The sequence below is a fragment of the Eschrichtius robustus genome, chromosome 8, assembly GCF_028021215.1.
Source record: "Eschrichtius robustus isolate mEscRob2 chromosome 8, mEscRob2.pri, whole genome shotgun sequence".
NCBI lineage: Eukaryota > Metazoa > Chordata > Mammalia > Artiodactyla > Eschrichtiidae > Eschrichtius > Eschrichtius robustus.
In genome coordinates this window covers 9,805,248-9,817,589 of record NC_090831.1, presented here as the reverse complement: position 1 = coordinate 9,817,589, position 12,342 = coordinate 9,805,248, and the positions used below count along the sequence as shown (strand labels likewise).

Below are 12,342 nucleotides of genomic sequence, written 5' to 3'. Positions count from 1 at the left end.
TTCCCTGCTGACAGGTCTACCTGGTTGACCTCTGTGAATGGCCGAGCCACCACCCTGTCCGTTCCCACAACCCCGAGTCTCCAGTCAGGCCAGGCTCTAGCACCACAAGCCCACATGCTGAAATCCACTCCGGGTCAGCCGCAGAGGCACCCAGACCAAGAGCCTTTCCTCCATTTCCCTTTGTGCCTCCCCTCTGCCCACAGCCTCTTATTTCATTTCAAACACAGCTACTACAACACGCTTTATTTCACTGGAAAAATCTGTATAAAGAACCAAATCTGGTTCCCATGAAGAAAACATTTACCACAGCTTAAATAAAGGTTAAGGGAAATGGAAGGGTAAGAGTGCCCTGCCTTGTGCTAGCTCTGTCACTGCCTCAGTCTGAATTCAGGCCCTGTGTGATGGAAATCACAGGTGTCCCAGAGAATTCTCTGCCTGGCCCTCTGATTAGGCCTTGAGAGCAGCTGTGATGTCTGCTTTCTGGCCCTAAGAGCTGAAATCCTGAGAGCTGGCATGGTAGGTAGTTATCAAGAATGCATGGATAAACAATGCAGAAGGGACTGCATTGGTGTTTTTAGCTAGTCACACAAAGGCAGTAACACTTCAACTAGGAAGGAAAATATATACTTTTATCAAAAAATAGTTCTAATATATAGAAAAACATTTCAATTCTCTGGGGCCTTTGCCCCTTATTTACATTCACGAAGCCACTGAGTGAACCTAGGACTGACAGGGGAGCAGTGAGGTGGGTCTCCTCGGTGGGGCATTTTGGTCGCCTACTTTCTAAGCAGACGAAGAGAGAGGTTAAAGCAATAGGAGAGACATTTGCTCATTTTGTGACAGGATGGAGAGGAATCACTAGTGGTGAAAGAAGCAAGACTTAGCCCTGGGTCAGTTCTGACTCCCCACAAACCCCAAGACAGATTTGAAAGCTTGGACCAATGTCCTGTGTCCTTGAGAACCAGTGTTAACAAGTGGCTGATCTGAATGCTTTGTTGCCATGGAACCAATGTGGCTTATATTCTTTTTTTCACTGTTTTTTCCCTCAAAATCCATATGGATAAGGTATTGGGTGGGGAAAGTACCAAACAACTGAGGTGACAGGAAAGGGTCATATGGAGAGGGCACTACACCAGCTTCTTGGCCTCAAAGAAGCTCTTGAGGTGACGCATCTGCCAGATACCAGTGAGGATGAGGATGACGGTCTGAGCGATGGACCACCACAGGACTCTCTGGTTGGTGCTCTCACTGATCAGACGGAAGCGCTCTTCACGATACTGCGTAGGACAATGGACGCAGGATTAAATGTGCAGGAGAGACAGTCCCAGCATTTGCGAGGCCCCTCCCTCCTGTGCGACGACTCAACTGTGGGACCAAACGCCTTTTGAAATACTGCCTCTGATTCCCCTGGAAGTGCCCCCAAGGAAGTGACACGCTGCCCCTCCACAAGCATCTCTGCTAGGACAGAAATCATGCTCTTACCATTTCAGCAAGATCCCAACGTAAAGAGGTAGGCAATGACTATTGCTAGAGTGTGAACTGTCCTCTCTACCCTTTATTCTATGGAGCTGAAAAACGGCTGATAGCCCTCTCCGTTCCAGTCTTTGAACAGCTGATCTCCCAAGCAGGGAAGGCCCCAGGCAGAAACTTCCAGTAAGTGTAGTGGGTATAAAGGTCAACTGCCATGTCCAAGTACAGTGACATGCCCTTACCCTTTGGTAATCCTGCTCCTTCTGGATCTGTTCCACCTGATCCAGCAACTGGCGGGCTCGGAGCTGCAGCTCCGTCAGTTTATCCTTGGCAGCAATCTCGGGGTAGTTGTTGGCATGCTCCCCGACCTGGATGTCTAGGTGCACACGCTAGGAGGAAACAGGGTTGGACCCCAAAGTCGTTAAGGTCAGAGACACTCTGAGGTTATGGTGTCTAAGTGGTGGGACCTCCGATGGTCTGTTTCAGGCTATGGAACCCACTCTTGTCCCTGGCTGTGGGACAGAAGGGCAACGTCTATTTCTTGCTTGTGACTGTGCCACAAAGTGTTACAAATGATAAGAATAATAAATCAAAATTTTGTAACCAAGTGAGAGATTCTGAGCTATGGCCAAAGAGAAAATACTCTTACCAGTCTGCCGCCAGCAAAGAGAGCCATCCTGGTAGAGTTGGAGTGCAGGCAGATCTGATGGTCACCAGGAGTGTGGGAAGTGAAGGTGAAGCGGCCCTCTGAGCCGTACTGCCGGGACAGCACCACCTGCAGCACAGCAGTCAGTGAAAGCCCCCGCCTCTACTCTGACCTCTGCAAGTCCAAGTTCATGTCTTCTGAGCTCTGTCCACCCCAAGAGCTCTAGTGAAGGTGGCCTTACCTTGCCTTCAGGGTCCTTCACCTCCACATGCATGCCCAGGCCGGGGGTCGAGGGTAGGAAGATCTCCTTCTGCTTATCCCACATTTGGGTGCGGTAGTTCCCTGCGGAGCAGACAGAGCCGTCACAACCTACCTAGTCCGTCTGGCTCCCACACTCCGCGGGGCGCCGCGGTTCCCAGGACGCCGGGCAGGGGGCACTGCTCCCCCGGCCACGGTCCGGCATCCACAGCGCGCCGCTAGGAGCGGGGAGCCCGACCGCGTCGGGAGGACACGCAGGGCCCTGTCCACCCTCGCCCCGCCTGACCGATGACCATGGTCTCGTCGGGGATTTCCTCGATGAAGCAGCGCTTTTCGGTCTCGCCGATGTGGAAATAGAGCCCTCGGACGCCCGCCGCGCACAGCGCGATGAGCAACAGCACCAGCAACCCCATTGCCCGCCGACGCCCAGCCCAGACACCTGCCAACGCGCGCCCCCCCCCCCTCCGCCCAGTGCGCATGCGCGCACCTGCGCCCAGCTCTCAAACGACGCAGCAAGACCCGGCGCAGAATACGCGTGCGCGGTGCCTCCCTCCCTGCGTCCGCTCTGCCCCGCCCCGCGCGCGTCTTCCAGGCCAGGATGCACAGCCGAGGGGAGAGTGCGCAGGCGCACGACGTTCGGGTGTTCCCTCCCGCTCTCTGGCTGCGCAGTTGGTTTGGTCTCCTGCCAACTAGCTTTTTTTACACCCAGTGCGCATGCGCGCGCCTACGCCCCGCTCCCAGTAAAAGCGGCACGGCGGAGTGGAGAGTAAGCGTCGACTGACGCCTTCTTTGCAGATCCTGCTTAGAGTTCTGGCCTGCGCCGGGGCTTGGGTCCCAGATCTGGACGGTTGGAGGGCGGGCCCCAGATCTGGAAGATTGGGTCCCCCGGGGCGTCCGGACTCGGGATCCGCGCAAGGCGGGAAAGTTGGAGCCCAGGGGCCGACGGGCACTTCCCGAGACCCCGGCCGGGCGGGTGTCGGTGTGAGAGTCCTTCTGGGGTGCAGGAGCCTTAGGCGCGTCCGGTGCCGGCTGGAGGAGCGGCCCGCCCGGCCTTTGGAGGCCCTGACCCGGGAGACGAGGCCTTGCCTGGATGGGGCTGCAGTCCAGCCGACAGGAAACGATATTCCGAGCCAGTGGGGCTCCAACAGGCTTTTAGGTGTTCCTGATTTTAGGAGTTTGTCGGGTTTTTTTTGCATGCCATGTCAGTGTTGCGGTGGTTATTTTCTGACACTCCCCTGCTAGGGGTACACACTGAAGTATCCACAGATAGTCACCCGGGGGTGCTGACCTGGGAGAGGAGGTGGAGATTGGGCTCCAGGTGAGAGATGTGTGGGAGCAGGTACGATGCGAAACGGTCCAGTTGTCGCTAGACTGCTCCCGAAGGGGGGGGCGAGGCTTGGCGGCGTCTCCGTCTGTGTTCTCCAGCCCGTATTGCTCTCTCAACTTGTCCGACTGCTCATTGTCCCCTAGGTGAAGAAGATCTGGGACATGCGGTCCCTTGGACTGCGGGTCTGCTCCACTGGCCCGCAGTGGTCTGGGGCTCAGAGTGGAGAGAAATGTGGAGCAGAACGAAACCTGGCCTCGTGGCTCCGATGGGCCCGTGACAAGTGGAAGTGGGGGCCCAGTGCTTGCTCTGCTGCCTGCCTTCCTTGCTAAACACAAAGAAAGCCTGTAATAGCGTGCTTAGTGTTGCATATGCTCCAATTTATCCGTAAGAAGTGGGATTGAACCAAAGCAAACATCCTTGTGGAATTAAAGAAGTTTTACAAGGCAGACCTCCCTGAGCAGCAGCAGTTCTGCGGTGAGGATGGAAAATAAGAACTTTTTAAGAAGCTGGAAATTTGGGTTTCAGTATGAAATCTGATTGTTAAATATTAGACTATGGCTCAACTCTTCTCTAATGGAATGAACAACAAGGCACAATCTGGCCACATTCAGCAGTGAGTCATGTGAACAACATGTGATCTCATACAAATCCAGTGGGGGACAGTCTTCTGGTTTAAGTGATTTAACCTGTTTGCCGGCTCCTCCCTTCAAGGTTCTCTGCGTCTTTCTCCCTCCTTTCTTGGAACAAACTGGTACAACTTGAGACTGAAGATCTGGGCTAAGAAAATTGAGGAACAGTATGAGGAAAACTCAGAATTTCTGAGTAGGTCCATGAGGCCTGTTTACATCTCCTAGTTACAGCACCCCTATTGTGGGATGGAGGAAGGTGAAAATCAAACCAGAAAGTTTCTTACTGGGCATGGAATTAGAACAAAGAAAAGTTGAAAACTTGTTTTAAATTTTCTAATAAGAGAATTTCGAAACATAAAAGTAGAATAACTACAATGAACTTTCATATACTCATAAACCAGTTTCAACAACAATCAAGATTTTGCCTTTCTTATTTCATTTATCCCTTTCTGCATTTTTGTTTCCTCAAGTGTGTTAAAGACTCCCTGGACATCATATATATAGTTTCACCTGTAAATATTTCAGTGTGTCTCTAGCAGAAAAGGACCGTTAAAAATACCATTATCATACCCGACACAATTAAAAATCATTCTTTAATAATTCTAATACTTAGTATATATTCAAGTCCTCCCCCCTCCCCATCTCAAAAAACTTTGGATTATTTAATCATGTCTAAACAAGGTCTGCTTACTGCATTCATTGATATATCTCTTAAACCTCTTGATACACAGTAGTCCCCCCTTATCCAAGGGGGGATACATTCCAAGACCCCCAGTGGATGCTTGAAATGTCAGATAGTACCAAACTATATATACCATGTTCTTTTTCTATACATACCTCAGATAAAGTTTAATTTATAAATTAGGCACAGTGAGAGATTAACAAAATAGAACAATTATACTTTAATAAGAGTTATGTGAATATGGGCCCTCAAAATATTCTGTTGTACAAATTTAATGCCTTTTCCATCTTAACTAAGTTCTCATCATGCACTGTGGTTATAACTTTTGCAGTTTGAGATTCAACAGGAAAACCAGCATGAATTTCTTTTTTCCTTCTTTAAAATTCCTCAGAAGTTTCATTCTTAACACAGATCTTAGCAATTTCAGCATACGATTTTTTTCTTATTAAGTCAAGAACCTTCACCTTTTCAACTTAAAGAAATTTACGGCTTCTCTTTGGCATATCTGAATTGCCAGCATCACTACTCTTGCACTTTGGGGCCATTATTAATTAAAATAAGGGTTACTTAAACACAAGCACTGTGATACTGGGCTAGCCAATCTGATAACTAAGAGGGCTACTAAATGGGCAGGATACACTGGACAAAGAGATGATTAATTCCAGGCAGGACAGAGCAAGATTTCATCACGCTACTCAGAACAGCAAGCAATTTGAAATTTATGAATTATTTCTGGAATTTTCCATTTAATATTTTCAGACTGCAGTTGACCACAGGAAGCCAAATCCATGGATAACGGGGACTACTGTATTAACAGTTCCCCTTCCCTTTTTGTTGTTGATGGTGATGTTGATGCCATTTACTTATTGAAGCAACTGGATCATTTGACCGATAGAATTTTCCACATTCTGGATTTGGTTGATTGTTTCTTCATGTGTCATTTAACAGGTTTCTCTGTCCTTGGTACATCCTTCAAACAGTTAAATCTAGAGCCAAGGAGGAGTTACAGTAAGACAAAATGTGTTTTAATCCATTAAGCCCATTACCCTTTTTTAAAGCTCAAATTCTCTCATAAAACACTTTTGCTATGCTTTTTTTTGACACAATTCCAGTAGCCTTCAGGGGCTTCCTTACATTCCATTTTGTACATTTCCTGCCCTAGACACAAAATCAGCCATTTATCCAAGGAATCCTAATTCACTTTTAGCAAGAAATAGTATCTGTATTTCTAATTTTTTTTAGGAGAACCCTGAAATTTGTCCTAATTGATGGGTAATTTTAAGAAGCTTGCATTCCCCACAGGAAGAAACCTGACTTAAGTAATCTAATTCCCGAGGTCCCAAACCTTTTCCCCTCAAAGGTGGGAGGTGGGAATTTCTGCCAACATTTACCTAGGCTAGCTATCCCTTCATTCATTCATTCAGCCAATATCTGCTGAGTAGCCATTTGTGCCAGACACTGTTCTAAACCCTGGGAACACACTGGTTAACAAAACACAAAAATCCTTGTCCTCAAGGATTTATTTTGGTTATTGTCTGTCAATAAACAAGATAAATGAGTAAATATATAGCATGTCAGATGGAGGTAAGTATCAAGGAAGAAAATAAAGGGAGTATAATGAGTTGAATGGTGGCCTGGAAAAAGACATGTCAATGTATGAGTCCCAGGAACCTGTGAACGTCACCTTAATTGGAGAAAGGATCTTGCAAATGTAATTAAGGATCTTGATGAGATAATCCTGGATTATCTATGCAGGCCCTAAATCCAATGACAAGTGTCTTTATGAGAGACACAGACGATACCTCACACCCATGAGGATGGCTACTATTTAAAAAAAAGAAAAACAGAAAATAGCAAGTGTTGATGAGGATGTGGAGAAACTGGAACCTTTGTGAACTGTTGTTGGAAATGTAAAATGGTGCAACTACTATGGAGAATTGTATTGAGTTTCCTCAAAAAATTAAACATAGAATTACCGTATGTCCCAGCAATCCCACTTCTGGGTAGATCTCTAAAAGAATTGAAAGCAGGATCATGAAAAGATATTTGCACATCCATATTCATAGCACTATTCACAATACCCAAGAGGTAGAAGCAACCCAATGTCCATCAATGGGTGAATAGATAAGGGATAAACAAAATGTGACACATATATACTATGGAGTATTATTCAGGCTTAAAAAGGAAATTCTGCAATATGCTACAACATGGATGACCCTTGAGGACATTATGCTTAGTGAAGTAAGTAGTCAAATTTAGAGAAACGGAAAGTACAATGGTGGTTACAAGGGGGCTGGGGGGAAGGGGGGAATGGGAAGTTGCCTAATGGGTACAGAGTTTCCGATTTGTAAGATGAAAAAGTTCTGGAGATCTGTTTCACAACACTGTAAATGTACTTAATGCCATTCTACTGTACAGTTAAAAAAGAGAGACACAGAGAAAAGGAGGTGGCCGTGTGATCACAGAGGCAGGCATTGGAGTGAGGCAGCCACAAACCAAGGAATGCCTGGAGCCACCAGAAACTGGAAGAGACAAGCAATGAAATCTCTCCTAGACCCTCTGGAGGGAGCACAGCCCAGCTGACAACTTGATTTTGGACTTCTGCACTCTCTAATTGTGATAGAATGAGTTTCTGTTGTTTCTAATCCAGTATGTTTGTGGTAATTTGTTATGGTAGCCACAGGAAACTAATATAGCGAGTGTCTGGTCAGATGTGGGATGGGATACAGAAGAGTGGCCAAGGAAGGTTCCCTGAGAAGATGCTGTGTGAGAGAGGCCCTTAAGGGGCAGGTTACATGGATACCTGAGGAAACAGTGAAAGCCCCAAGGCTGTTGTGTGTCTGGTGAATTGAGGAAAGTCAAGGAGGCCAGTGTGGCAGGAGGAGAGAGAGTGAGGGGGAAAGTAGGAGGAAACGAGGCCATAGATGGGCGTGGGAAGACTAGGTAGGGTTTTTAGACCATTTAAGGACCTTGGCAAATAAATGAGAACCTCTTAGGGGAATTTTGAGTAAGGAATGACTTGATCTCAGATTTTTAAAAAAATATATTTATTTGTTTGTTTATTTTGGGCTGTGTTGTGTCTTCATTGCTGCGCGCAGGCTTTCTTTAGTTGTGACGAGTGGGGGCTACTCTTTGTTGTGGTGCACAGGCTTCTCATTGCGGTAGCTTCTTGTTGCGGAGCACGGGCTCTAGGCACACGGGCTTCAGTAGTTGTGGCACATGGGCTTCAGTAGTTGTGGCACATGGGCTTCAGTAGTTGTGGCTCGTGGGCTCTAGAGCACAGGCTCAGTAGTTGTGGTGCATGGGCTTAGCTGCTCCACGGCATGTGGGATCTTCCTGGACCAGGGCTCAAACCCGTGTCCCCTGCATTGGCAGGCGGATTCTTAACCACTGCACCATCAGGGAAGTCCTTAGATTTTTAAATGATCCTGTTCAGGCACAAGATAATCATTGTAAAATGTAATCAATGAATACAAAATATTTTTGTAAGTTATGTTTAATTTCAATTAGGCCTTTGTCCATCTTGCAGCTTACAGGAAATTCAGAAGTTAGAAGACACCATGAGGAAATAATAAGGTAAATCCAGAATATGGAACAACTGACTCCAACCTTTCAAAAACTAAAGCCAAAAAAGGGGCAGGGGGAAGTGGGAGAAATGTAAATACTAATTTAAGAAACTAAAGATGGATAATACTAATTAAGACATGTGAACCTTGATTGGACCTTGGTGTGGTAGAATGTCTGCGAAGACCTTCTCCAACAATCCCTCCTATGCCCATGTCCACGTGCTGCTCTTCCCACTGAGGAGTGGAATCCATTTCCCCTCCACTGGAATCTGGTTTTGACCCTGTGACTTGCACTGACCAATTCAATGCAGTGGAAGGAAAGCTGTATGGCTCTGGTGCCTGGGCCTTAAGAGGCCTTGTGGCTTCCATTTTCACTCTCTTAGAACCCAGCTGATATGAGATCCAGCCTGAGCCACCAGTTAACAGAATGAAGCTCTTCTGAATCCTTCAGTCCCAGAGGAGCTGCCTCAGTCAATACCATATGGAACAAAGATGAGCTGTCGCCACCGAAACCACTCTATGCAATTACGCCACTGGAGAAGGTGAAGATACTCTTTATGAACTGATATATTTATAAACATTTCCAGGATATTTTGCTAAGTTAAAAAAGCAAGGTGCCAAAGAGAGGACATAGTATGCTATCTTTGGTGTTTGTATTTGCATGAAAAATGCTGGAAGAATATATAAGACGATAATATAAGTGGTTACTTATAGGTAACATGAATATTCAGCAAATATACACCAGTATGGCTGTGCTGTGTAAACTACAGAAATACTTCTGTCCTAGTTGGTAAATGGCCACTCTCCAAGCCCCTGAATTCCCTCCATCTCTGCTCTCATCCTGGGATACCTGATTGCGCCATGATCCAACAAATAGTTACCCCTGGCAGGGAAGGGGTCTGCCGGGCCAGCAGATAATGAGGTGGATGGTAACAGGGGTGGTGCAAGGGAGACTCTGCAAACTAGACCTTTTAATATCTTTTTGATTTCTGAACCAAGTGGATGTGTTACCTAGTTAATAAAATATATTTTAAAAACAAAAGCAGTGCTACCGCAATTCTCTATCACAGTACCTTGTTTTATGGATTTCAGATCATCAATTTCTGTCTTGTTGGTTTACCCTAAAAGGTCAGCACTATGACAATACAGATCCTGCCTGTCTGTTGTGTTCACTTCTGTATCCCCAGCACCTAGAACCAAACTGGTAGAAATATTTGTTGAATGAATGCAGAATGTATATTATGATGAAAAAGCATACTGAACAAAAGCCACAGGATGCAGTGAAGGCAGTGCTCAGAGGAAAATTTATAGTTGTAAAAGCCTGCATTAAAAAAGAAGAAAGAAATCAATAACCTAACTTTACACTTTGATGAACTAAAAAAGAAAGAAAGAATAAAGAAAAAAAAGAGAGCAAACTAAACCCAAAGCTAGCAGAAGGAAGGAAATACTAAAGATTAAAGTAGAGGTAAATAGGGAATTCCCTGGCAGTCCAGTGGTTAGGACTCTGCGCTTTCATTGCTGAGGGTGTGGGTTCAATCCCTGCTCAGGGATCCTGCAAGCTGCACAGCACTGCCAAAAAAAGAAAAAGGAAAGAAAAAAAGGAAAAAGAAAGAAAGAAAAAATGGCAAATGAGGCTATCTTAAAAATAATATTTTAAGAAGTAGAGGTAAATAAAACAGAATAGAAAAGCAATAGAGTCCATGGAAGGTATAAGTTGATTATTTGAAAAGATTAATAAAATTAACAAGGCTTTAGCTAGACTGACAAAAAAAAGAGGAAGAAGATATAAATCACTAAAAAATCAGAAATTAGATTTACTGTTAGGCATTACTACTGACCTAACAGAAATAAAAAGAATAAGGGAATACTATGAACAGCTGCACAACAACAAATAAAATAATTTAAATGAAATGGACAAATTCCTAGAAACACAAATTACCTAAAGTGACACAATAAGGAAAAGTCCAAGAATGGACTCTCCTGGTGAATTCTACCAAATATTTAAGGAAGAATGAATAGCAATCCTACTCAAACTCTTCCAACAAATTGAAGACAACACTTCCTAACTCATTCTATGAGGCCAGCATTACACTGATACTAAAGCCAAAGATATCACAAGAAAAGAAAATTCAACCAAAATCCCTTATGAATATAGACGCAAAAATCCTCAACTAAATACTAGCAAACCAAATCCAACAGTATTTTTTTTTTTCTTTTTGCCGCGCTGGGCCTTCATTGCTGAGCGCAGGCTTTTCTCTAGTTGTGGCGAGCGGCAGGGCGGGGGCGGGGGGGAGCTACTCTTCGTTGAGGTGCACGGGCTTCTCACTGCAGTGGTTTCTCTTGTTGCGGAGCATGGGCTCTTGGCACGTGGGCTTCAGTAGTTGTGGCTCGCGGGCTCTAGAGCGCAGGCTCAGCAGTTGTGGCGCATGGGCTTAGTTGCTCTGCGGAATGTGGGATCTTCTCGGACCAGGGCTCGAACCCGTGTCCCCTGCATTGGCAGGCGGATTCTCAACCACTTCACCACCAGGGAGTTCCCCCAACAGTATGTTATGAGGATCATACATCATGACCAAATGGGATTTATCCCATGAATGCAGGGGTGAGTCAACATAAGAAAATCAATCACAGTGTGTGTGTGTGAAAAAAAAAAAGAAAAGAAAATCAATCAATGTAATGTATCACATTAATAGAATAAAGGGGGGAAATAAACATGATTTTCTCAATTGATGCAGAAAAGGCACTTAAAATCCAACACTGTTTCATCACAAAAAACACTCAGAAAACTAGTTAAAGAAAGTAACTTCCTTCACATGATAAAGGACATCTGTGAAAATCCCACAGCAAACATCGTACTTAATGATGAAAGACTGAATGCTTTCCCCCTAAGATCAGGAATAAGACAAGGATGTCTATTTTCACCCTTGCAATTCAAGATTGTACTGGATGTTCAAGCCAGGTCCATTAGACAAGAAAAAGAAACAGAAGGCATCCAAACTGGAAAGGAAGAAACACTATCTCTATTTACAGATGACACAATCCTAGATATGGAAACAATCCTAAAGAATCCAAAAGAAAGCTACTACAGCTAATAAATGAATTCAGTGAAGTTGTAGGACACAATATCAATACACAAAAATCAATACACCAGTAATGAACAATCAGAAAAAAGAAATGAAGAGAGCAATTCTACTTACAAATGCATCCCCCCAAAAATCTAAGAAAAATTTAACCAAGGTAAAAGACTTGTACACTGAAAACTAAAAACATTGCTGAAAGAAATTAAAGAAGACAAATAAATGGAAAGACATCCCATGTGCTTGGATGGGAAGACTTACTGTTGTTAAGTTGTTGTTACTGAACCAAACCAGGTTTGTTTGCTGGACAAGCAGCAAGCCAAACTCAGAGACTCAGAGGTTTGCAGCAGAGAAAGTGTTTATTCACAGGGCAGCCAAGTGAGGAGATGGGAGAACAAATCTCAAGTCTACCGTTCCAAAGACATAGGGCTTGGGATATTTACGGTATAAAGCTGAAGCATGGGGAGTGTGGGGAAAGGTGATTGGAAATAAGAAGGTGAGATAATCATCATTCTGCACAGGTGCAACTAAGCTACAGGCTTCATCATGGGACACATTCAGAAAAAGGTGGTGTTAGCATGTTCTGAGGGTGGAATTTTTGGCCCTCTGATGTCAAAAGGTCTTCAAGTGGACACTTGCTTGGTAGTCTTAACCAGTCTCAACGAGCTCAAACTGGACATAGCTGACTCC

At 45.0% G+C, this 12,342-nt stretch overlaps 1 protein-coding gene across 1 annotated transcript; it reads right to left on the bottom strand.

Moving 5' to 3' along the window:
* Positions 1 to 228: 228 nt before the first annotated feature.
* TMED4 (transmembrane p24 trafficking protein 4) lies at positions 229 to 2,830 on the bottom strand. The gene is made up of 5 exons (XM_068550311.1): positions 2,661 to 2,830; positions 2,358 to 2,458; positions 2,120 to 2,245; positions 1,713 to 1,859; positions 229 to 1,277 (listed from the first exon to the last, which is right to left on the bottom strand). Exons 1-5 carry the CDS (start codon positions 2,785 to 2,787, stop codon positions 1,128 to 1,130), a joined length of 651 nt encoding a protein of 216 aa, XP_068406412.1. The 5' UTR covers positions 2,788 to 2,830; the 3' UTR covers positions 229 to 1,127.
* Positions 2,831 to 12,342: the final 9,512 nt, after the last annotated feature.